General features: G+C 38.5%; 1 protein-coding gene across 1 annotated transcript in view; it reads right to left on the minus strand.

Moving 5' to 3' along the window:
• The window catches only part of spns2 (SPNS lysolipid transporter 2, sphingosine-1-phosphate), a 62,564-nt gene that overhangs the window by 14,070 nt on the left and 20,667 nt on the right, over positions 1–27,827 (minus strand). The window contains exons 3-8 of the mRNA XM_056745820.1: positions 13,847–13,983; positions 8,637–8,788; positions 4,782–4,848; positions 1,180–1,322; positions 866–1,018; positions 589–778 (exon numbers count right to left, since the gene is read on the minus strand). Of these exons, the coding sequence (XP_056601798.1) occupies positions 589–778; positions 866–1,018; positions 1,180–1,322; positions 4,782–4,848; positions 8,637–8,788; positions 13,847–13,983 (842 nt within the window). The remainder of the gene's footprint in view (positions 1–588; positions 779–865; positions 1,019–1,179; positions 1,323–4,781; positions 4,849–8,636; positions 8,789–13,846; positions 13,984–27,827) is intronic.

A 27,827-nucleotide genomic window follows, 5' to 3' on the forward strand; every position in this document is an offset into this window, starting at 1 on the left:
CGATAATATATCTTAAACATGACACCATATAGGTGGCATTATCACAGTGGACTTGGTTCTCTTGTTCACAAGAAAAAGTAAACAACCTTTAATAATACCTTTTCCTGGAAAATGTTAAGCATTTGTACGTGTGTGACCTGACTGAAATTTGTTTTCTAATAAAGCATAACTTTTCTCTAAAATGCCACAGTCCATTGTTTCTCAGCAGTAACTGCGCCCTTTTCCTGGTTTACATGCCAATTAAACAAGCAATGCCTTTCTTATTCTTTTAGTGTTGGGTTTGGACCTAACAACCCTGCCAAGCAACTATGGGCGTTAAAACCACTAAATGCAACAGACGTTGAATCGCTTAAACCCTTACACTGAGGTTTGAATAGAAATGACCTTATTTCATCCTTGCTTGGAGAGGACTCATTGTAATAAAAGGACGGTCAGATGGGAGCTGTACCAGATATATATTTAAGCCAATCAGGAGAGAATCCAGATATTACACCATTCCAGGTCAGCCAATGCATGTTTTCTTGCAGGATTTCTCTGCTCAGCTCTATGATCACGAGTAAGATTTTCAACAACAATAGAGCCACTTACATATGCGCCCGCTATGCTCTTCTTTGCCACAACAAAGATGAGGCAGATGAATATGGCAGAGCCCAGCATGCTGACCGCACACACCAGGGGGTCGGCACGTTCCGTCTTCTGCCTAAAGAGTCGTGTGGTCACAGCGCCGATCACCACTCCCAGCAATCCTGTCACGCAGGTGATGGCCCCGAATATCAAACTGGAGATGAAAGAGAAACATGTAAGGGGGTCGGTTTTAAAGTTGTGCGTGTGTGGTAATGATGAGCGTGTGTATGTGTGTTCTGACCTGTCTTTGCTGCTACAGGGCTGATAGGTGCAGGTCACTGCGGTCTTCTGCACCACCTGAGCTCTGAACAGGTACTGAGGGATCCAGATGCCAAACGCTCCGGTGGCAAATGACACGGCAGCCGACGCCAAAGATGAGAAGACATAACTACGACTGGGGAGCACAAAAAGTGTTTTTTTTTTTTTAAGTTATAAATATGCATCATACTATTATAACACGCTTTGATCCGCTGTCACTTTATAAGTCCGGTCAAATTCAAACACATTTTCCATTCAATTAAAGACCAGAAAGAACGTAATTAAATTGCAACATACTTTTTGGCAAGAGCTTTCATGTCACATAGCCAGGAAGAGCGTGTCTTTATAGGTCCGCCGATCTGGTCAGCACACCCTCTCTTTGGTTCAGGTACGAAAACAAGGATGAGTGTTCCAGCAGTCAGCCCCAACATCGGAGAAACCTTTAAACAGAAGATATTTGTTGAACAGACAATCACTTTAAATATCAGTAGAGAAGACCAACGGTATTACATTACAACTGATCCTGGTTCAGCTCGGAGACATTAGATTGACCAAATTGCATACCTTAATGTTAAAATATCATTGGTTTTATAGTCACAGACAGCACGTTTATGTGCGTTACTCGACATAAGACATTAATTGAAATCGACTCGAAAATTCAAATGTTACTGTTCTTTCAATGCATAGAACTCGCAGCTCCTCCGTTTGTTTGTGTTTACAGTTGGTCTTGCACTGTCTAATATGACGGTCTTGTTGAAAGATTGCATCCATGGGCAAGCGCGCATAATGCGGCATCTACGTATGTTTAAAATCATAATAACACTGATCGGTCGGCATGTTACATCCACGTAAATGCGGGAGTGATGTTGTTCTCCAATTTTCGAATTGCTCTCGCGGTACTTTGGTGTTATACCTATTGGTCTGCTCAGCTTTGCATAAAGTCGCGTGCCGCTTACATGTAACAGCTGATCTAAAGTCCGCAAGTTTGTGCTACCGGCCCGAAATAACCGTCACTGCCTAGCGCTAGAGCTCTGCAGATGGATACTGGATCTGATCTGGAGCCCACTGATGACACACATTACATATCTCCGTGTCTGTAAGTTACTGGAAACCCCGATGAAATTACACAACACGCACTCGATGTTCGAGACACTAGTGTGTGCAGACAGTAAACTTGTTTGTTTAGGAATATTGTTGAAAACCGTAGGAACAAAAGCTGTATTAAGAAATTCGGCATATTTACACAGAGCTGGTCCAATTTTTTCGAATTGATCGAAAATACTGTACGGAAGCTTGAATATTATCTTGATGACCTGACTGAAGGGCTTCTTGATGTCATTTTATTAACAAAGATGCAGCAAAAGCAACCATGCTTTATCAGCCTTAAACGAAACAATACATGTTATGTAGCTATGTAATATTATAAATAAATACAATAAATAGACTCTTTGGCCAAAACAAAAATCTCAAATATTTGAAGATTTCCACCCTATGCAAAAGCTTGATGAAATAATGTTCACCACATATTTTTAAGATTTAGATATTTTATAAGACTATTTCAATTCCCTCGCACACTTTCTTACTTCCTTCGTACTGTAACTATGCAAAACATTTTCTTCTAGTCAGTGCCATCTTTCAAACAACAATTTTGTCTGTGGTTGAGTAATGGTAAGAAGTAGCCTCACATCCTGTTTAGTCTAACAGTTTGTTTGGTCCATAATATGATGCTATTCTGTGATTATCTGGCGGTTATCCGGCGGTTACAGATTTTTTTATAATAAGTCAGCGTGTAAATTGTTGGCAGTGTAGCCTACTACACTTTTGAGTAAAGTGGACTCCATTAGGTGATGTTTCTTTTACTTCATCATCTCTTTCTCAGTTTCTCCCTTGTGTGGGAGCAGCTGTGGTCCACCAGGCCACAAGCTATTATCTCTTTTATCATCCTTCCTGATGGCTACAGAGGTTGTGTGTATGTGTATGTGTGTGAATGTGAGTGTGTGTTAGTCGGTTTCCTCGCCCACATAGAAGGCCCTGCGTCTCTCCTGAAAGCCGAAGCAATTCTGTCTGTCAGGTGCAATCCTCTTGGAGATCATTTATTGCACATTAATGCAACGCTTCCCTTTAACTACTGCACCTTATTTGCATGTGTATGCGATCAACTGTATGTGTGTGTGTGTATGTATGTAAAAAATCTGATCTGCAGTGTGTTCATTAAAGATAAACCTGAAAAAGTGAAAATATAATAGAAACTGGATGACCTTGAAATGCTGCTGATTCAATAGTTAGACTAAATGTGTCTCTTTGTGTACTGCAGTGCTTTGATAAAGAACTGCAGAGTCTCTAAACCCTGGATTTGGTTTTGTTATCACTTCATAACTAGAAAACCCAGCAGCTTTCAGAAACTATTTTTTAGGGTCGTACTGTGGGGATCTCTCAGATCCCTGTGGGATTTAGTGTCATATCAAAGCCTACGTGATAAGTCAACTTGAACACTGACTGTCTCGCGCTCAGCTTCAGAATTTCCTGCTAATCTGAAGCGTACGTGGTGGATTCTTTTGCGCTGGTTAAGGCCAGAGTTGGAAAGGTGGACACCGGGGGCGCGTGTTATCAAAGAAAGAGAGATCAATGTGTAATTTCCTCTGTGATCTGCAGAAGATTGATATGGGTTGCCATAATTATGACATAATCCCCAACATGAAAAACCATTACCTTTACAACGAACCCCGCTTTTAGTCTTGCTACCTCTCCAAAAAGGAAGGCCATTGAGTGCTTTAGAAGCATGCAAGACAAGCGGAAGGTGGCACGGGGTGTGTTTTCACTCTCTGAGCAGGTTATCAGGATATGAGTCCTTCTTCATCTGTCAGTTGTTTTCAAGCTCATTTAAGTGCCAGTGATGATTAATTGTTCCTCTCGACCCCAAGCTTTGTCCTCGCAAGGAATGTTTTACTCGGTCCATGTTAAACAATGGGGCTCTGCTACTGTTTGCAAAAGCGTTCCGAAAAAGTAACTCCGAATGAAGCCGTCCAGAGGGCCATATAACTGTCATGTAAAGAGGTGTTTTTGTAAGCTTGAGAGGGTTTAACGCTCCCCTTAAAGTCTCCTTTTAGCCCTAAGAGCTTGACAACCAAATGGCACGGGTGTTTTAAGAGACAGCCACACACTGAGCCTAATTCAGGTTCATGATAAGACCCTTCACATTCTTTATGACCTCACATAGAAAGACTAATGAAGTCCACCTGTTAACTTAAGCATTCACCTGTTAAATTTTAAACAGAGAAAGTGAAGAGCCTGGCTTTAAAACAGCACTGAGCTAAAGATGACAGGAATCTAAAGCACTTCTAGTGGCATTCCTTTTCCACCTTCCTCATTCAATAATAAGGTTGCAGACCACATCCCTTCATTTCATACATTAGTTGATACTGTTTTTGCTTAGTTAAAAGGTTCTTGCTTTGGTTGTTTGGTTAAGGGCTGTGATACCTCAGGACCGCTGCGGAATATTCTACAACAAAAGGGTATTTTTGCCGCAGAAACCAAGTCGAAGAGGAGCTGGTTTACAAAGACGGCAGTGAGAACTGTGAAGCCCTTGGATTGCATTAGAGGAAAGACTTAAAGAAAGCGTGTGCGAGAGGGACCCCTAGGGAGTTAGCGGTAATGCTAAATGAATGCGCTTTAGCTAGCAAGGTTGTCAGTGGACAGCAGCTTCAAGGGGGTAGGAATGTAGAGATGAGAGAAAGTATTTTCGGGATTCATCTGTCTGCCATAGGTTTTAGGGATATTTTCGAACTGGCATAAAGGAAATGATGTGGGTTTGTGAAGCTACGCATGCTTCCTCTTAAATATTGATTCAGAAAGAGAGAGAGAGAGAGAGAGAGAGAGCAAAATGTACACAGTTTTCTTACCCTCAGTGCCCAGTACCAGTGTCCTCCAGCATCTTTAGCAATGGATCCCAGGATGTATCCAAGACCACTGTGGAGGAGAGAGTAAAACAGATTAAATCAGAAATGCATAGAATTTTTTTAAATACAAAATATATATTTATTGTCATGTTAATAATAAATGAATTATATATATATATATATATATAAATATTTAACGAATGAATTCTTCCATATGACAATTTGTGTGAAAATACGTGTTTTTTTACAAACAAGATCATCTATTGTGTTTTAGTTCTTAGATAAAAAAACTAGAAGCAAATACATACAAGTAGAAAAATCATAAATGTATGTTTTTAGCTATATCCCCCTCCCACCAAGCAAACATCATATTTGAGTCATACACGTCTAGCGTGGCTGGCTCGCTCATTCAGTCAGTCAGTCTCTTTTGTTTCAACTGGCTACATTTTTATTCCCGACAGTCTTCCCCACCCAAAGCAATGTCATGCACCCTAAAAACTTTCATGTGCCCGGGTAGGCTAGCTGAACTCAGCATGCATACTAATGCCACTGATAATGGCATCACACTTAGCATCACCTCTGGCTATGTAATAGAGTCAACCACTTAGCTCTACTCCGGGGCTTAGAATGATAGATAGGCTTAGAGAGAGAGAGCAAGAGAAAAAGAGAAAGGATCATTAGGAATAGACGCCAGCTTCCCGAACTGATTCTCTTGGTTTGGACGGTTTTGGCAAGTGTGGTGAAACACCAACATCAAACGGTCAGTTGACCTAATTCCTAATTTTCATAGATGCTTTCTCAATCCCTGTAAGCAGTTAGAAGATGTGGGTGGAACATACACTTCTCTACGTCTTCAGACGCAGACCAAACTCTCAGCTCTGCATCCTGTTTGCAGTCTGGTAGAGTTCATAATAATGTTGTTATGATCTCAGTGAGGATTTAACACACAAGAACTGTTCTGTTTGTTGGCTGTTTATGTAATTCGAAACGGTCGCTGGATGTTTTTTGATTGAGCTGTCTGTCACCAGCTGGTATATAAATATGGTTCTATTATCATGTTTAGATATGTTGATCGGTGTATCACTGTTTTTTCTTTCTGTGGTTTCCTACCATCCGTTTTAGTGTTCCATTTAATAATTTATTGTCATTCTCGCTGATGATCCTAGGCTGGGTCCCATTGTGTCCTTGGACACTGAACCCTCCCAGTACACCCGTTACGAACTTTCCCAATTGGGTTTGTAAAGGGAGAAAGTGTTTTTCATACTTCTGGTACTTTATAATAGCAAAGGCGTGCGGATACTAACGGAACAAGGAGAGTTTTGGATGAACAAACCCAGAATGAAGATGTTACAATGAGTTTCAATTCACTGATTAAATGAGAACATTTTTTTCTATTTCAGGGAAGACAAATGAAGATCCAGGCATTGTTGTTGTGTTGAGGGTGTTTGTTGCGTAATTTGAAATGAAATGGAACTATTTAAGGATTTTATTAAATTGGTACACTGGTTTTGGTAATTCAGTGTTTCTGGCATAACTGCTGTGTTTTAATCATCCTGTTTAAATTTGGACCGTCCCTCCCCACACACTTCCTGTGTTCCCAGATACCCCCGCCAGGCTGTCGCTCAGCAGGTAAACTGCATTGTTTACCATCAGCTGCCCCTGGCATGTCTAACTGATGACCAGTCTGACCCAACCCATCAAACAATAGGAGGGAACACAAGGGTTCCAACACAAGCCCACAAAAAGGTTTTTCTTTCACAAACTTTTACTGTAATACCTGAACATATGTTGTTTTTTAATTCTATGCAAGGTGACTGTGTCAATGTTTCTGATTGGATGTGATGGTGCGGTGTGATGTCACTTCCATATGGTTTTTAAGTTTTTCTAGTACCACAAAGTTAATCACGTTTTCATGTTTGTTAGCAACTAAAGTTTTTCCATGTCCATGAGAGCGCTTTTTCTGCCAAACCTTTCACTGAAATGACTTCCTGGAAACAGTAACAACCTGACTGCAGATAAACAGACCTCTAGACAGGAAGAAAGGCGGCACACGGCAGGGCTCGAGTCTTTCACCTCTTATTGTTTCTACTTTCGATCGCTTTGTTAGGGCCGAACCCTATTAGCCCGCACATACCACAACTCTCCCGGGCCGACTATTTTTCCATCTTGTCCTTTCCTCAAACTGCTCTCAATCTCTCGTCGATACTATTACTAGCCCTCAGAACATGCCCGATAGCAACAGCTGCTGCGCTCGGATATTTCTCTTTCTCGCTTCAACAGAGAACAGCCACTGTTGCATTTACTGTACTCAATGTGTTGTCCGACTGCAACTTGTTGTAGTTAGCAAGTAATTTATTACGTCCAAGCTTAGACCACTTCATGATATCAATCATTTTGTGTTATTGTTTGTCTGCCCCACGCGAATGATGCGAACGCCGCTCAAAATGCTACACACGAACATGCATAAATTTTTTATCACCTTCCCTCTGTTTATTTTCTCCTCTTTTTTCTCTCCTCAGGTCTTTTTCCACTTCAGTGAACAAAAGGAAATGCCAAGGCTTGTTCAAAAGGGAAAATTCTGTCATCAATTGTTCACATTCGGGTGGTTCCAAATCTGTATAAATTTTACATTGTTAATCATGGGCATAGTGTCTAAACTTTTGATCATCCTTGGTATGCTTTGCGATCGTGTTTCAGAAGCGGCTCGCATGAGCAGCGGACCGGGGATAACTCTCGGTGCTCGAGACGGTGAGCCATTTCACGATAACGTCGTATAAAAAAAACTTTGCATGCCGTAGTGTATTGGAAATGTGCATTGATACTCCTTCATTCTTCTAGTTATGTGGTTTTCTTTCATAGATGAACTGTCTTTGTTAAGAGAGGGAAAGATATGATTGATTTTTTTGGAGCTCCACCGCATGTCCTTGCTAGCCAAAAAACAAGTATATTTTCTCATGATATTTGGAGATGATAGACAAGAGGTTATAGAATAATAATTTAATGAAACGTTTTTGATATTCCTGAAAATGTCCCAGCGTGACATCTGACGGGTTTTCCCTGATCGCATAACATATAATGGTAGTCAAAAGTGGCCCAGAACTCTTTGCTGTCCTGCATTCTTCAAAATGTCTTTTTGTGTTCAACAAAAAAAAGATAAAGTAATTTTTCCTTCTATGGGAGTCAATGGTCTGTTTGCTTATAAACATTCTTCCAAATATCTTCCTCTGTGTTCATTAGAACAAAGACATTTATACAGATTTTATAAAAATTTGGAACAACTCGAAGGTGAGTAAATGATGACAGAATTTTCATTTTTGGGTGAAGAATCCCTTTAAGTGACAGTATTTCCCAAAGGAAAGTATTTTCAGGGCAGCAGCGGTCTTAAAATATCAGCATCTATTTGACCCAGGCTGATCTTTTAGTTTTCTGCCTTCCGTTCTAACAAGACTGACCTGTCGTGACGGTACCTGAGATTATCTGGTTGTCAGAAACTATTCCCTTCAATTCACCTAATCTCACTTCATTTACCCAAAGCGTTTCGATTATATCAAAGAATTTTCATCTTGCCTGCATAAAACACTATAAAAAGTCATGGAGAATAATGTTACTAGTAATTGTAAAATCTAGCGAACAACCTAAATTAGATTGCCTCACCAAATTAAAAGCTTTAATTAAAACTCTGGCCTTGCTTAATACAGTTTGCCTGTTTATTTAGGTTAGTGTGAGTTCTGGTGTACTTTCTAAAGCATGGAATTGACTATTGTAAAGATCAAAGACATGTTGGTCACTTGGCTGTCAGCATGAACGATCCTGATGTCTGATTCTGAGAAACCAATCATAGAGACTGTTGAAACTCACCTTCCTAGTGGTATGGCCAGATAGAAGAGAGAGAGCATCACGGTCCTTTTGTTGTTGGTGAACAGGTCTCCAATGATGGTTGGAGAGATGGAGGAGTAGCTTGATTCTCCGATTCCCACCAGACATCTGGACAGCACCAGCAACCAATAATACTGCAAAGAAAAAGATTGTTTCATTAAAGGATAAAACAGCAGTGCTGCAAATAATAGGGATGTCTGAACTGTGACTAGACAATTTGAGCCATTGTTTTAATAAAGTGTGCAAATAGAGCTTAACTTCCTTGACATTTAAACACAATAGATTAAGATGTTCAAGTTCCATTATTTTGCATGTTGAACCTCTTATGAACTGCTATGAAACCAATACAGATGAAAAGTCTGCAGAAAAAGCAGCAAGTGTCCTACATTTCAGATACATTTCGGTTTCTAGTCAAATGTGAATTTCGTCCTCTGACCTCTTTTACGTGCTATAAGGGAAGGAAGCCAGACTAAGAAACCGCCCTTCCCCAATGGCTTTAACCCATTGTATATGTAGTCGTTCATGTGAAGAAGATGAGGGGGTGTAATGGATGTCTATACTGCTGTGGAGAATTTGAGTCAATCTCCCAAATGAGGGAACTAGTTATGGATTTCTCTCTGGTTTGTGCTCACTGTCAGTTTCTCTTTACTTCATGCCCTCTTTCTCAAGTCACTTCTCACTTCTTTGCATCATCGCACTCGTAATGTATCGCTTCTGTTGCTGGGTCAAATATGGCTTAGAAAATGAATATCTGTTTTGCAATTAAATCTAAATTATAAGAATTTTGACTAGGGGTTTTTTGGATCCCACTGAATTTGTGACTGTCTCTGTTATTATCTCTCAATATCTAGATGGGGACTGTATATGCGTGCACACACATAATCAGCAGTGGGGAGTCTAACCACACCCAGCACTGATGGAGTGAGAGACAATTTAAGCAGTGAATACAGACAATCTCTAGAGACACCGCGTCATCCTGTTACATTATGGCGTTTACATTACCCCGTTGTCCTACGAAAACTGCGTTTTTTTAAAACGAAAACAATCCTCGTCTATACTTCCGTTTCAATCTGCGTTTACACCACACTACCGAAAATGCATGTCACATGACCATTCAGACACACGGGGTAAAACAGTTTTTTCACTTATAACAGGCAGCAAACCAAATGTTCTGTGGTTGCCCAAAGATCAGAATTATTATTGCATTAATCTCACTCGCTTTCCTCAATTTCATCACTTATTCTCTTGCACCTGACAATCTGTGGTGTTACGGCAGCCTCTTGACTTACAGCCAAAAGAAAAACAACTTTACTTGTTGTAGAGTGTTACATAATTCTCAGCAGGGTAATTTCTTTAGCCTACGTGACAGGAATCAGCAATGGGACTACAGATTGGGTTATCTTCTGCCTCTCTTTTTCTCTGTTTTTCTTTCCATGACTCTGCACGAAAGCGAGAAAAGCTATATGCTGTTTGTTTGTCAACAGAAGTGCTGTGAGGGAATAAAAGAATGGGGATGGTACAGAGAGAGAGAGCAGACGAATGCTTGTTTGTTTGTTACACAACCTCTCCATTCTTCGACCCAGCACACACAGACACACATGAAATATTAATGCTTATTGTCACTTCTGGAGGCTGGTTAGCTGGACAGACATACACACAAACACACATTTCTTTTTTTTGTGTGGCTTGTTCTTGTCACACACGTAGAGTGTAATATATTTAGACATGACATGGAAAGATGTCAAAGCCCTGCAGTATAACACAAACACTCTTTTTGGGTCACTATTCCAGTTTTTTGTATAGGCTAGATGTTAATTTGAGAAGTATGAATTTAATGATTTTATAAATATGCTTAAGTGTGTAAGAAGCCATAACCTAAAACTTTCTCACAATATTTTATTAGTAAATCAAATTATTGGCAGAAATAGTAGCCTTATTTTTAAACACTTATTTTTATTTGAGCTTGTTGGCTGAGTGATTCAAACCCATAGAATCGAATGACCATGTTGACACATCTGTCACATTGGCTTTGGTCTGGAAAAATAATAATTCATGAGGTTCCAACATTGCAGGACTGAGTGTACACATTTGTTTTTCCTCATCCCTCAAATTCATATAAATATACATAAATATGAGCATTCAAATACATTCTGCATAAAATTCATGATGAATATGTGCACATATAAAAACCTCCACTGCAGTTGGCCCCTGACATTTTCTTTTCTTGTCATTTGTCAAAAGCAAGGAGCTTGATCACTCATTTGCTGGCTAAGTTTGTATATACAAAGGAAATATTTTCATGTACCACATATATTCCTTCCTTTCGTTTTAAATTAATTGTTTCCAAAATATTACTTATTTTAAACCTACAGGGTTATCTAACAAAAGCTGCAAATAGTGACCTTGACACTTCCTGGTCCTAGTCACGCTATCAGCACCAATCAAGCTTGGAAATTTGGCCTGAAAATTATTTATTTTTGGGTTGTATAGAGGAAAGAATCTTTTTTTCATGTGCTATCAGTTACTTGAATGACTCAAACAAGGCAAGTGCACAGAATTAAAATGTTGGGTGAACAGTATGTATCGGCTTCCAATACTATTTAGCCGTAGAGACTGAGAAATGGGGAAACTTCTCTACACGTCACAGCAGATTTTTTGCAAACAGACAAAACAAGCAGTTTGGTTTTACGTGGCTCTACGGACGACAGAAACTTGGCCATCCTCCTGCTCACCCCCTTTCCCCCGCCCAAACAAATGATAACACCGGATATAAAGGAAACGGAAGTGAACTCCCCAAAAGACACGTGATTACAAATAACCAATAAGAAAAGGAAATTAATTAATGCCACTACACAGTCCCTTTAATTACAAACAAAATAACCTTGACTCATGTATGTTGTAGTGAACTTTATTTCCAAATCCATAATAAATCTCATTATAATAAGCAGACCATCAAGTTCTGAGGGAATTTTAGATAAAGTACACTGTAAACCCGGATAAGAGAACTTTCAAATTTGTATTATTGTTAAGTTAAAGTTCTTACCAAATCGTAGGGAGTGCAATTTAAATATTTAATTTATCCTTCTTATGAAATGAAGTAGACGGAACTTAAATAACTACACCATACTGCATTTTTAAGTTAACTAAACTAAATTCTTTTATTTTTTTATTTTATATAATTCTTTGTCTTAATATGCATAAATCAAACACTTCAACATATGCAACCCAAAATGAGCAAGAAGAAACTGATCTCAGAACTGGCATTAGCACAGTTCCTGCTCACTGGTAACATAACAAATGTTGCAGGTCAAATGTAGCTTCGCAGAACGTTAGCACATGCACCACTCTTCTAAACAATGGTAATCGCAAAACTGAAAAATATGTCAAACTCTTCTAAATTTCTAAGTGAAGTGAACATTAAACACTAACAAGTCTTTAACTTGACTAAAAACATGTAAATAAATCATATTTATACATTTATTCTCCTAATGCAGTCTGACGCAAAGCATGCTGGGAATTGGAAATCCTTCTTAAAAGTAAGTAAATTGAACAAAGAGTAAATACATATTTTGAGGTTTAGTAAAAACTTCAAGTTAATCAATAATAATCACTATACACTCCTCAAAAGTAAAAAAGTGCTTCAGGAACTTTTTTTATCAAATTAAGTTTACAATACTTAATCTGTTTGATTATTTTGAACATTTGGGTTTACAGAGTACAAGAGTGTATGAGTGTGTTGGGCAGTATAATATATTTTCAACACAACAATAGTAAAGCCAAATGGATCATCAATTTATATATTTCTTAATTTTTTTATCATTAGATTGAAACCTTTTGAGTGAAGCATTGCTTTAAAAATGTAAAGCAGCAGCATTGCAGTCATGTTAAGGTGGTGGTTATGATGGTGACCAATGAGCTTTTATGTAGCCTGCTGTCGGTGGAGAACGTTGCATAACAGAATACAGTCATGTTTAGAATGATTGACAGATAAAGGGATATCTGCAGTCTCTCTGCTCATATATACCATATGTGTGTGTGTGTGTGTTATCAGAGGAACATGTGACAGCGATGTAGTTTCTCCTGTCAGTGTCGACTCAGCATTGCAAATCGAGATTAAAGCATTTATAACCACCCCCCGTTGCATTCAGCTATTACATTCCGAGCACAGGAACTCCATCAGATATGAACACTACTATCCTAACATACTCATCGACAAAACTAACAAGAGGCTACCAAACCGTACGCACATACGCACACACCCACAAACACACTATGTCAGAAGATATCAGTAAAATCTGTTATATTAGCCACAAGGAACATTCCGCAACTGCCACTTTGCTGTCTTTCATTAACAGGGCCTTTTAATAAGCCGCTACTTTGTATCTGTGCTGCTGTGAGATTTCTGGAGACTGTTCACACACACATACAGACCTCAGCAACAAACCAAGTGAGGACTACGGTAAAGTAAAAGAAAATATACAACAAGAGGTCTTTAGAGACAGAGGGGTAGTGTTACGCTAAGCGAGCATGTTATTTACTCATTTCATAAAGGGTGAGACAGTGAACTACTAAATGATAAATGCAGCACATTGAGTAAAGTTAACTTGTTAGTGGGAAAAGATTCTTTAAGAGACTGCAGCATCTCTATGTACAATGAGTCGTGCTATGCTTAATGACTCGACTGTTCTTTCAAAGCTCTCTCAAATGAGCCAGAAACCGCTGTAGAGATGCTACTGGCGGGCTGGGGTGATTTTTTTGCTTCTATAAATACCCAGCTAACACTGCAAGAACTGTCATAGCCCTTTTTGTGCAAAAAAATCAATTGATATGTTAATTGATATTTTTGATATGTCGCACTCCTGAGACATCCTGTCGCACTCCGATGACTCCTGAGATAGGCGCAGGCTCCCCGTGACCCGAGGTAGTACGGATAAGCGGTAGAAAATGGATGGATGGATGTTAAAATGTCTTTCTGAAACCATGTTTTTCTATGTGGGTTTTTTTTCTTCACATAAATCATTAATTTGCTACGCTTTGTTTGTCTCTGGGTTTTGCAAATATCTAACCAATAAAAATAATTAATGCTTGTCAGCTTTGACAACACAGTATTTCGTCATTTTAAAATTACAGTGTTTTACAGTGATATGATAATTAAAATATCTTGTGCGGAGGCTAAAGAAAGTGTGACTTACATCTTTGGTGATGAATGAGCTGAGAAGCGTCACGAAAGACCAGAAGAAGATGCCACAGCTCAGAATGACCTTTCTGTTAAAACGGTCCCCCAGGTAACCGAAAATGGGTGCGGCCACCATGAAACTGCAGATGAAGACTACAGAGAAAAAAGAAAGAGAAGCAGGCATATTTAGTCAACTTTTATTTATAACATTGATTCTATTCTGTAAAATATTACTATAGTTAATATAGTAATACTATAGGATATTCAGAGTTTTTTTACTTATTTACAGTATATTTATATATTCTTTTATATTTTGCTCACAGGATTTATTTTCACAGGATGAAACTACATGTCGAAATAATTCTTGAAAAAGTGCCCAGATACCATAATCATTATGTAAGACCTACTAATCTTGCGGTTCCTGACAGAAAGTTACATTTGGAAAGATGGCCCGGGGTACTAACACTCATCTGAAAATAACAATGCTCCAGGTTTTGAGGAACTGTGCCATCTGCACAAACATTGCAGTGTTTGTGTGTATCAGTATTATGCGACATGAAGTTCACAGAAATAAAAGCAATGCAGTCCTGTGGCTGTACAATAAGAGAAACAAACACACACTTGCACAATACATGCTCTTATGTGCTTAGTTCCTCAGAAAGGAGTTCATAGCCATACAGACAGGGTTGAATTTTCCCCACCTTCAATTAATGGTCATGTTTGGATATTTAATAACCCGTTTTGCGGAAGCTTGAATTTGCCGAATCCATGTGTTGTCCTTGGCTGCTTGTTAAAGCCGAAGCCTGACCCGATTGAGTATATCCATTCTAGAAACAGGCAGAGATCCCACAGCGAGCCTGCTGGGAAATCAACGCTTCCTCCACACACTCAAATCTGTACGTATTACAGTAGCACTCTGCTAAATGATCTGCTATTTCGTCCCTGAATTCTCTCATTTATTGACCGTAATTAGATGCCCTTTGAGGTCGGTTCCAACGATTAAAATATTTCCGTGCGCTAAATGTAGAGTAAATAAAAAGCAAAAGTGAGTAAAATGTGCCTTTGTGGTTTAAATGAGTCAGATCTGGACATGTTTAGGAAGTAGATGGGGACGGGTAAAGATAAAAAAGTCTAGACTTCTACATGCCTCCTATTTCTGTCAGGTAATGAAACTGGGAGTTGGAAGAAACTGCGAAATGATCCAAAGTGCTACTGGGTTGCGCAACCTAACTGTTGAGCAACTTCGTGTCTTAAAACTGAAGACGCAGAATCAAAACTTTCCTTGTTGCTTGTTGACAGACAGAGAGCCCCGTGATGGAACTCTTTGAATGTCATTTCTCAGAAGGGTCTTATCCCAAAATGTAATTTCTACTGTTTCTACAAGTGGTAGACTTTAAAGAATCATAAATTCTGTCACAATTAACCACTTTTTACTTAATGCCTAGCAAAGAAAATCACAGGTCTGGAACAACATAATGATATTATGAAAGAATTTTAATTTTTGGTTGAAACGAATAGATATAGTGTGAAATGAATCACAATAGGTGCATTTCTCATGACTGAAATCTCATGATTCTTGAACCACATGTCAACCGAGGCAATCAACAACTCAATCTCCCCCGGCACCCACGGCCTCCCCTCTCATTTCCCTATTTAGTGTCCTCTGTGAGTCGCCCACCTCCATCACATAACAACACTCTGTCCAGCAATTAAACCTGTGTATCCGCATGTGACTGTGAGACAGAAATACACAGTATCCAGAGGGGAAAAGAACATATGGTCTGCACACATGTGCAGTAAAAAGCTCCTGAAATATTCATGCCTCAAACTTCAAACTTCATCCTGCCAAGCCTAAATGAGACAGAATGATCATTCACCATCATATTATATATATATCATATATTTTCTCTATATGTATATCTTTTTTTAATGAGGAAAACAATTTAGTGAATGCGACTCATTCAAGCACTATCTTCAGCAGGTTGCGATGACTTTAAGTGTTTGCTTACAGGCTGTGTATGAACGAACATACTTTCTCATTCACTTATTCATGCCTGCATTTTTGAGGTGCCACATACACACCTGTCGTTCCACGTAATTACCGTGGAAATTTTCATTATTTAAAATAAGCACGCTACTTAACTGTAAATGAGCACCAACGTTCTTTTTCTAAAAAATAATTTGAATGGCCGATTCAAAGCCTGTAAATGTCACTTCAGACTCCCCTCATTTAGAACGCAGTGTTCCTCTGTCACTCTTCCGCTTGCCTTCCATTTAAAATTCATGTCTTGAAACTGTCAGAAGAGCACCCGGATAGATGAATGAACACACGTGCCTCCTCCATTTTCCTTCCTTTTGGAATGAAAGATGATATAAAGATAGATTACCCCCGTCATTGCTTGGACAGATAATGACAGACACAGCACCCTCACACTTTTCTGAATCTATTCAGTTTTAAATTCTGCAAATTTAACAGCGACCCTTTGCTGGCTTAAGGAATATTTCTCTGGGTTTTACATAAAGTTCACATCGTGGTGCTGTATTTTTATGAGTGGAAGAAACAGCTTTCAGTGGCTGTGGTACAACGATTCTCTCTAATGGTTGAATGTTCTTCTCTCTGACAGCAATGACAAGCACTGACGTGACATGCAAATAAAGGGAAGAATCAAAAAGTCAAATGGACATATATCTGCACCTGTGACTCTCACAGTACTTTACACATAGTTTGTGTTCTAGCATTCGCCTTACTTAAAGTCTAATTGCCTGCAACATACCAAACCTCTGACCCAAACAAACATTTTCTTTGAATCTTCATTGACTTATAATAGTTGTAAAAGAGGATTGACCGGATTATCCCACTACATCTGCACGCCTGAAACTTCTCTGTTTTGAATTGACAGCTGACACCTGACAACAAAACCCCATAATGAGATAGCAGAGATGCCAGTTTGCATTCCATTACCTGTAAATCATTATAAATTGAGGAAACCCAACATGCTGTTAATGCAAATTATGGTCTGATGAACAATACATTATTAACTGTGATTATCCACCGACTGTTGAGCGTTTCCAAATCAGCGAGTTTAGGTAGCACTATTTATCTACAGGTTTTTGTTAGTGATATTTCACTCTGAAACAAAAATCTGTCATCATTTACCCACCCTCTTGTCATTTCAAACCTATATGACTATCCTTCTTCTGCAGAATACAAAGGAAGATATTTTGAAGAATGTTGGTACCAGAACAAGGCCACAAAAACAAGTCAATGGGCACCGCTGTTGTTCGGTTGCCAACATTCTTAAAAATATCATCTTTTATGTTTTGCAGAAAAAGGAACATCGTACAGGTTTGAAATGACAAGAGAGTGAGCAAATGATTACAGAATTTAAATTTAGACTCAATGAGCTATTTTACACCAGATTATAATAATTTCAACCGTGTCAAATTTACAGGGATAGTTCACATAAACAGTAAAGTGATTATTACCAGAGCTTCTCTGTAATTTTAGTCCTGTCAGAATGTGCCATCTCAGGAATTGTAACAGACAATGTCGGGAAATATTATAGCAACTTTTACCTTCTGTAAAAAGGTCTGTAAAGAAAAACTTAAGGTAATACTAATTCAGTACGAATAGACAAGCTGTAAATATGCACGTAAATGTGTTAAGTCTTTTCGTGTTTAAAGTCCCAGTGAAATAAAAAATGACAATACTTATTTTTTCATGAAATATTGCAGCTTATCGGTGTGGGTCGTTCTCTTTTTTAAATTCATGTGCCTTCACAATCTTCAATTAAAATCTGAAAATGCATTTCCGCCCTAAAATTACAATCCATCTCAAATGACGTAAACTAGACTGCTTGGCCGGCGCATCGGTTAAATCCTCCTCTTCAACTGTCAGTCTGCAGCCAGTTTCACTTAAAAATGCAATGGCTGTTTATACACATTCAATCAATTCGCATGGAAAAATCCGAAGCCACGGCCACTAATTTTTTTCCTTTCCACACAGAAATGTGTCCGAATACGGAAGAAAAAACGATCGCAACTTCCGGTTTCACAAAACTTTTTTTAGCTTTAGGTAGGTTGCCGAATCATTTAGCCGGACATATATACAGTATATATATTACCTCTGTTTTTTTACTACAGGTTTTCCTCGTGGAAGGTTTGCATTTGTTTCAAATGAGGTAATAAAATGTTTCAAATTAATATTTAATAACTTGCTTATGAGGTAAGTAGCTGTGTAATAAACGGGGTAATGTACAGCATTGGGGTTCATTCTCACAACCAGCTGCTTGACTTATATATATATATTTAAGAGATGTGTTTGCACATGTGATATATAAAGCAACGTCATACGCACATGACGACATAGGATGGCGGCGGTGCGTAGATCGAGTTACCCCTCCCACCACTAGTTGTTTTCCTTTGATTTTTAATTCTGTGCGAATTGGCCATTAATATTAGAGATGTCCTGTTCTAAAATTATTTAACCCCATCTCCCCATGTAAAACTAATCCCGCCGAATAGGGCTTTACTTTCTTATGAAGAACACAGAAGATGTTTTGAAGAGCATTTGCAACCAAACAACAATGAACCCCATTGATTTCTAGAGTTTGGACACAAAACATTTCTCATATTATAGGTTTTGAATAACACAAGGGTGAATAAATAACTGAATCTTCAGATTAAGGGAAAACTAGCCCTTTAATTCAGCTAATAGGAAGGCCATCTATTAGCTGAATTAAAGGGCTAGTTTTCCCTTAATCTGAAGATTAAATCGCACTTACCCTCACCGGTGCTTTGCGGCGGTGAGGGTAAGTGCGATTTAATAGGCAGATGTGGGTTGTGGGCAAGCTGTGGATGACTAAGCTGAAGACTTACATGATGCTGTATTTATTAGCTTGGATATATTTTATACTTAGGGTTCATATAACGCCTTAATTTAAGTGAGTCAGCCTTCAATCACATTGAGATAAGTAGGAGTGAGCCATTTCATAAGTGTAGGAGTAGCCGTAGAGAAATTACATAATTGTGAGCAAAGAGGAGATCAAACCAATTAGATACATAGAATTGTTAGGGACAGTGCCTCCTGTACCTTGACTTTGTTTGACATCACTATTGAGCAGCTTTTATTTTAGGGTCTTCATGTAGCAGGCGAGGTTAAATCTTGTCTAAGATATAGTGTGAGAGGCGTTTTGTGTTTTCACGTGGTTGTGTAGGCAGACTCCAAGCAGATGCCCTTCTTTGATCAACTACCAAAGCTTTATTTGAAACGCGTTACTATGACAACATGAGGCCATACCTGTGGGCATCTATCTAGTTTGTGACTCAGTCTTAACAAATGAACATGGCTTTGTCCTGCTGTCAAGGAGAAACACGCTCGGCCATGAAGCCTTCACCTGTGCTAGAATAATTCACTTCAGTGTGACTTCAATTCTCCAATAAAAAGTTCAGGTGGCAGGTGAATGGTTGTGTGGGTACAGAAAGATTGTGACTAGCGCAGCTAAGCAGGTTGAAGAGAGGGCAAGGACAAAAAGGCATTAACATGGGAAGGCAGTTAAAGCAACTCTGACGTCATTAATTATGCATAAAAGATTTTTGAAGGCCATCAACATTAAAAAGTTTGATATTCTATCAAACTTTCTGAAGCCTCTAGCATTCAAATTGCTGCTTTAGTGCCTGGGACCGATCAGACACGCAATAACTAGTTATATTTCTTAAATATAACAACAACACCCCTCACCCAACCAGCTACCCAACAGGGGTATCCCCAATCTGCAACTAACACCTAGGCACAGGTCCAGATCTCTGGTGACCATAGCAACCCACACCAAACCATCAAGATAAGAGTTCTTTACTCACTTTCGGGACAGACATACAATCCTTAATACATTTATATGGAAATGTCCATATATTCATTTATAACCTTTCCATGAATTGATGTTCTTGTTGTTATGTCTGTTTTAAACATCAATCCAAACTATTCATGAATGTGTGTATAACTACAAGAATTATTAGATTTGTAGTGATCATAATCAATTGAAATTATCCCAATTCGGGCTGATATTTGTTTCCCTTACAAAGGGTGGTGGAGAATATATCGAATATAATTGTGATCATAGCTGATAATTCTTACAAATTTGGTGAAGAATAGTGTTTAAATATACTGTTCCTCATTGAATCCCCTACACTGCTATTCAAACAGAAAGCAAAGGATAAGAGCAGAGTTTGGTGGAGATGTTCTGATTAGTGTGAACGTGTCAGGAACAAGTGTTGATTAAACGTTGGTGACTTACATAAATACAACATTTGCCATTGTGTTGCTCTACCACAAAACCTAAGGAGGTAAAAACGTGACGATATATTTGTTCTGTGTCAGCCTCTGTAGTGCTTCGAAAGGGAGCGGTGGAGTCAGCCATTTGTTGCAATTCGCAACCTCACCACTAGATGCAGCTAAATAGACCTTTTAGGTTAAAAGCCAATAGATGAATTTGCTATGATTGCCATGTAATGTTGGAGAGGTATGACAAATTTGACATGCCTGTCTACAAACATCTTATCTTATTCATTTATCTCTGTAGTTTTATCGCTGTTTGTGTTGTGAAAGGGAAAGTTCACCCAAAGATGAAAATTGTATCATCTTTTAGTCACCCTCAGATTGTTCCAAACCTGTGTACATTTTTTTGTTCTGCTAAACACAAAGGACGATATTTTTAAGAATGTGAGTAACCGAACAGATTGCCATAGTGGGGAAATTAAATACTATGGGAGTCAATGGGGGATGTGGTCTATTTGGTTACTGAGATTCTTACAAATGTCTTCCTTTGTATTTAGCAGAACAAAGAAATGTATACAGGTTTGGAACGACCTGAGGGTGAGTAAATGATGACAAAATCTTCGTTTTGGGTGAGCTATCTCTAAAAATAAAACCGAAAGTGTAGCCAAAGTATTTATTACTGTTTGTCACGGTGTTGTTGAGGAGATTATTATAAGGATAATAATAATAACATAATTCTATATAGCTAGGTTTTTGTATATGAAACTTTCTAAAGAATATTCAATAATTAAGATTATATATGTGTTAAACTTCAGATATTTTGCTCTGAGAGTTAGTATGCAGTATGTAGTAAGAGAGAGAAACGGAAAGATAAAGACAAATATGTCAGTAATGTTCTTGACCTTTACAAGTGTTACCTTGTACTTTTGTGTAAGTATGTACTTTGGTTTCAGTAAAAGCTTTTGTGCCTTTTTGTATCAATGTAAAATGCACTTAATCTTTTTCACGTCAGCTTAATTAGCATGTCTGTATATGAGCATTTGTTTTGGTGTCTTAACTAGGTTACGGTCCCTTAAATCCTTCAAGTTATCTCCGCTAATCATTGGATTTATGATCTGCAAATATGTTATTGTGATATAATAGATAAACTTTCAGAATAGTTAAATAGATAAACCATGTCATCTGTTTGGAATCTAAAGTTAAAGCAATTAAAACAGAGGAGTGAGAATAATCTTAAAGATGATTAAAGAATGTTACAGTAAGTCTGGTTACTAGGCATCAAGCATACAACATTTTTAAGTATGAATTCATGCTAGTACGCTTCTGTTTTTAATAATCCAACAATCACAAATTAAAATAACTTTGCCAACACAGTGTTTAATTATTGAAAAAATGCTGTGTTTTTTCATTTCCTATAAAGAGTCAATTTTTGGTGAAACAAGGTTTGTCCGACGGAGACAAAATGAGATCAGTCTATACACTGTAGTGTGTAGATTATCTAGCTGTCATAAATTGTGTTACAAATTTGCAACCCTATTCTAAATTTAAGACATTGGCATGCATATTAATGGGTGTAAATGGAGCGTTAAGTCTAGTGTGACCACTCCTTTACACAGGTATTCAATGATGTTGTTGGTCGAGTTTTTTATAATACACAGTACATCTAGATTTTATGTAAAGGTGCATAACATTTGTCTTCAGACAGAATTAAGGGATTAAAATACACATACCAAATGAAAAGACGCGCCCAATAACCGATCAGACAAAGCTCCAGTAAATAAGAGTTTAATACTCTTGGAATGTCACTGCATTTTTACCTCCCATTCAGATTTCAACCTAAATGAATGGAATATTTGCAGGATGATGACAAGTGCAGAAATTATGCTGTTCCTTGAAAGGTCGTTGTACCTGGCAAGAAACACCGCCATGTTTTCTGTTTCGTTCTTTTGAATTGATGGAATTGCTGAAGTGTTAACCGACACCACGGAATGATCGTGTGAACATCAATGTAATGTGTTTGAAATGAAAACAAGTCCTTAGATGGTAATGCTGCAATCTGTAACTTTTGCCTCTATATTGTCATCTCTGTTTGAAACACCTTTGCATGGTACATATTTTTACATGGGTTGAAGTCAAATGACGTACCTGATAGCTTGACTTAAAGATAGGCTCATTATTATAAACTTACCGTTGGGAATACAGATTTTCATGTATTTGCTCGGTAACTGTTTTTTAACACAAAAAAGTTACGGACTGCAGCTTTACGACGTAATTCTTAAAAATAAAGACAAGGAGTGGGTTGTGATCTCCAATTGAAGTAGAGTTCTCATGGGTTAAGAGTAACACATCTGAATGTAATTTCCGTAGCAATAGAAATAAAAATATGCATACACTGCATTTCTTAAGAAAAAGGTTGGCCACTCTTAAGTCAGATGTTTTCAATATGTCACACGCATTCAGGAAAATGCGGTTTGATAGAAAGGTGTGGTACATTCACCATTTAATTTTATTAACCTGTCACATCAACACCAGGAAACAAGATTGATACATTTTATGTCTTAAACATTTATGCTTACTGTAATGAGAAATATAAGGACTGTATTATTTACAGAACTCTGTTTGCTATAAAACCCCAGAACAGACACAGTAGATTGTGCACGTCAGATCCATTCATGCCTCCGCGTGTTCTAACAAATGACAGTCAATGGACGTCGCAGGTGCAGAGCAACAGATGCTGAGGAAATGACACTAAACAGGAAAATCTCTGACGCTTCTATGTATTTTTCTGTGTGCATGTTTGAATGCATGCGCCTTTCTCATCAATGTGTGTTTACAATCTATAATGGCCTCAATAGAAAGGGGATGTTTAGTTTCCTGACCAAAAAAGAGGGGGAAAGCCAAAATAAACAGATGAAAGTATAGGGGAATTAGGGAACAATGAGATTCAAAGCTTGGCTACTTTCAGGAACAACAGAATGACATTTATTCATATATTCTTTTTTAAAATATTTTTAACAAAACATAAAATGTATTTGAAACATAGCATCAAGGCAATAAGCTCAAAGACGGGGGGATTTCTGTCAGGCATATCATACATTCTGTCATTACTTCCAGCTGAAGTCCGTAGCTATTTAGCCACTGGAAAGACACATGCACAATGACTTCTCAAATACTCCTATCAGTGTTTTAGCGCTAGCAGCAAACGGAAAAAGGAAAATGGATGTGTCACAGCTGCTAAGACGGAAAGCTTTTAAGTGACTATTACTCCGTTCTGCTCAAAACAGAAAACTTAATAGTCGATGACAATCCTTTGCCGTACACTCAGGGGCAAAACGTCCACGAATAACCCACCCCCACGTCCTGTTGAAAGAAAGCTCCATAAAGATTTTTCCATACCCCCCTATCCTATTGTAAATGTGCTTGACCAAAGCAGGCTTTGATATGGACATCCTTTAAACATGACTGAATGGGTTCATTTCAAACAGCTGCGGCAGTTATATCATTATGGGGCCAGTGTGGCAACAATTTTTGTATATATCAGATTCATATCATATATCAGATGTTCAAAGGCCACAAATTCACCTTAATGTTCATAAAACATATGGAACAAGAGGAACAATTGTGGTCATGTTGTTTTCTTTATATGAATAGACACTTTCATGTGGATTATGTTGCTTAATGTGTTTTTCAAATCTTATTTTTCTCCCTTGTTTTTTCGTGGTGTGTATGGTTGTTGGGGGGGGTTGTAGGAGGGTGAACGGGAAACAGTTATGTGGTTTTGTGCTGGTAAATGAGGCCGTCTTATCCCAGGTTGTTTTAATAAATTAAGAATGGCAGATTAAAAATGAGCAAAAACGCCACTTGGGAGCTAAAATTGGATGCTAGCAAGCTAACACTAAACCAATGACAGATATTATTTAGTGTGCTACTTAAGGCTAAAATACACTACAAGACTTTTGATCAGATTTTCCCAGATTTTCAGTCTGGACTTGTTGCAGAAAGTCTGTGCCAGTCTGCAGATTAGATCAGTTAGTGTGTTTCTATATGAAACTTTCAAAAGGTCTGCAAGTGTATGATGTCTAGTTTTAAAAAGATCTGATTTTAAAAGTCTTGTGTGTATTCCAGCCATTGCACACTACACTGGTCCTCTATAGAATATAAGGAGTGTTGATTCAAAGGAATACACAGGAAATGTTTCCCGTCTCCATAGTAACATAAGAAAATGCAGACATAAAAGCAGAATACATGTAAACAGTATCCTAGAATGATGTGCATAAAAAGTATGTATGACAATATTATTTGTCACAATAGAACAATGCGTATTGTTAAATGCGTCATGCTAATAAATTGTGACTTGTGATTAATTGTGAAGCCCATGAACAGACAATGAATGAATGAATGAATCATATTTCTTTTCACATACGATTCTTCAGGAATTCTCCTCTTTACAGTAAATGTGTGAGGGAGGTGTTATACATTCTCTTCTAGGTGTGGAATCATTACAGAGAAAATGTACCTTAACATTTTGAAGTAAAACCATATAGTTCCTGATTGGATTCTGACAGAAACCGGTCCTGAGGTACATTCTTAATAAAATGTTTAACAGAGGCCGCTGTCATACTTTTGACGAATGAATCTCTGTATCCGCACAGAGCAAGACTCCACCTTCAACATTTTTCTCACCTAACCTTTCAATCTCACACATTCCCCCTCAACTGAAGTTCTCACCGCAACACAAACACACAGGATTGCCTGTGCGGTGAACATCACCGGCATTCCTTTCAATTACTTCATTGAGAGCCGTTTCACAACAAACTATTTTAGGCTTCAGCCGTCTTGGCTTGCCCAAGAGGGTAAGTATGATATGTGTGTGGGAACGCATATGTTTTTTGGGAACACTTTAGTATAGGAACCAATTCTCACTATTAACAAGTTGCTTATTTGATGCCTATTTCTAGCATGTTGACTGTTTATTAGTACTTATAAAGCACATATTCAACATGACCATATTCTACTCCCCTTATCCTAAACAACTACCTTACTAACTATTGATAAGCAAAAAAATTGTAGTTTACTGAGGCAAAAGTCATAGTTAATGGTTTATTAATACCGAGTATTGGACTGTGTGTCTGTTTTTTGTCTTGTTATATATGAGCGATTCTCAGAATTTAGCCGCGCTGTATGGAGCTAACCAAAATGTAGCATTGACAGGTGTCGGTGCTGCCAGGGTTCTGGGGTGATTTTATGGTTTGCTTTTGGAAGTGGTCGTTAATTCTCTTGGTTCATTTTGCTTTTCTTCGCTTTATCTCAGTTCTCACTATTAGCTTTTAGCTGCACTCAGATATGAGGAGGAGAAAAACGGCCCTCATGAAAAGGAAGAAGAACACAACACTTTGGTGGTAAAAAAAAACCTTGGACCAAAATGCTGTTGATTTTTATACCGAGCCAGGTTGACCGGCAATGATAGCATGTCACGTTTGTCAACTAGTTTGTTGCGCTAGTCAAAAACTTCATTACATGGGCATTCAAAGAGCTATGGTGGTCTTCTCAAGAGGGTTTCTTTTGAACTAAAGCTGTAACTTTGAATGCTTCTAAAAATAGACGAACACCACCACAACCTTTATTAGATTCCTTAAATTAAATCCATATGAAAATGCACGTTTTGCGTTTTCATAATTTCCTTCATAGCAAACATTAAGCGCTGACTAAATATATATTTAAACCGGGCATTTATGGGAAATATTTAACTGTAACTTGGACTGTATTTTTACATTATTCGCCTTGGTTAGAAACCAGAATTGAGACGAGAAAAGATAATATCCTGTAATTTGCTTGCTCACGGCCGGTTGCGCTCTGCGTGATAGCTGGAGTTTTTTAAAGTGGGTGTGGAGTTTTCCTCTCCAGCCCAGAGCTGTACATCTAATGATAGGCCATCGTTCAAATGACAGAGCGTGTAAATGCGTGTGTGTGTTTACATTAAGGTCTTTACCAAATCTGTTTGAACAAATTTACCGATGTGACAAATTTACTCACAACCCTTTTGTATACATCACATGTGATATATTAAAGGGTCACACGCCCATGTTCCCCCTCTATGAGAGCTATAAACTGTCTGACCTTAAAACAGAGCTATATTGTGTGTGGATGGGTGGATCTGTCCACAGGAGACAGAAAATAGATCCTCGGCTTCTATTGATTTGTTGATGTCTTTCTAAGGCAAGAAAAGACTAAAGAGGGGACTTTGGGTTTCGTGCAACGTCTGGTCTGTTTTTAATGGGTAAAGGACTTTTCCCGTGTTCCATTTTTAGATGGACAATGTCTAAGACTTTAAACAAAAGCTTGTTTTGATTGGCTGCAGGTTTTTTAATAGAAATGTACTGGTAGTACGCTCAGAGAGTGCTGTGCATCAGGGTGGGGTTGTGAGACATGGCCTAAAAACTCCCACTATCTCTCTATCATGTTTTATTTGTGTCCAAAAAAGGACCATTACGATTTTTGGACTATAATCGAATATTTTGTCTTACGATCGTGGGGTGATAACTGACCCACATATTTCTCCACGATATTCACCAAACATGTCTATCTGAAGCATATCTTTTCATAGCATATGCAGAGATGTGGATTTGGTGTGATTGTTCCCTACCCTCAGAGAAATTGGTTTTGTTTTCTTTCTCGCCTTTTTGCATTGACATGTGTACGCCACTGCCATTCTGACTGACAAGCAGGTGCCATTCTTTCCTCCTCTTCTTCAATCTACACCTCCCCAGTTCCATGTATCTCTATTGCATAATCTCTGTATCTCTCTCTCGGGCACGTCTCATGCTGTGTCTGTCCTGCTGTGGAATCTATTTATTCTTTTATTTTTTACTAGATGTCTATCAATTTGACTTTGCAGCAGAAACAGACACAAAGCAATGTGTTCTGTCAGACACTTAATCATACTGGAAAGATGGAGAGAGAGGGGGGGGGTATTTGGGGTACAGTTGTGCTCTAAGTGTGAACAGCTGATCATACACAGATACAGTAGCTCACTTCCATCCAGGGCAAAGACATCGGAACCCGTACGATCCACCATTAAAACGAAATCTGAGAAGGGAACAATTGTGCCTGTATAAACATACAGTGGAAGGACAGTAGAATAGGAAGCCTGTGCGAACGTGTGGTAAGACAACTCGCTGTTTAAATAACGGCTTTCGGTGGCTCGTGGCTATGAAAGCCAATATCCTCACACTTAGAAATTTCTTCCCTGTTCAAACTCCTGAATATAGCACATTCTTTGTCTGGGTGGATATAGTCATGCACCTGGGCTACAGTCCTGACTGGCCACAGACGGCTGCTATATAGGCCACATGCTCCAGACTAAGAGGCTAGACGGAGACATGGACACAGCGGAGTTGTGTCGGGGTAGCAAGCCGCACTTGCTACCGAAGCGACAGATGGGACGGCCGGCAGTGGCTCCAGACGTAAACCTTACATGCAGACAAGAGCTGCCATCTTTGACTAGAGGGCACTGACCTCTTGATCTTTGAAGTAACAGAATGTCTAATTAGAGATGAGGCGTGGTCTGAGATGTAAATGTATGAACTGTATTTTTCTTTTAATGTTATTATATCTATTTGTTATAAACAGCTTGTTGAAGTGACTACACGGAACACCATATAAACTGTATGACAAGGCTTGGCAACCCCTCACATTTTTCCAGACAATATTATTCCTGCTTTTC

This window comes from Triplophysa dalaica, chromosome 4 (genome assembly GCF_015846415.1).
Source record: "Triplophysa dalaica isolate WHDGS20190420 chromosome 4, ASM1584641v1, whole genome shotgun sequence".
In the NCBI taxonomy this organism is placed as follows: Eukaryota; Metazoa; Chordata; class Actinopteri; order Cypriniformes; family Nemacheilidae; genus Triplophysa; species Triplophysa dalaica.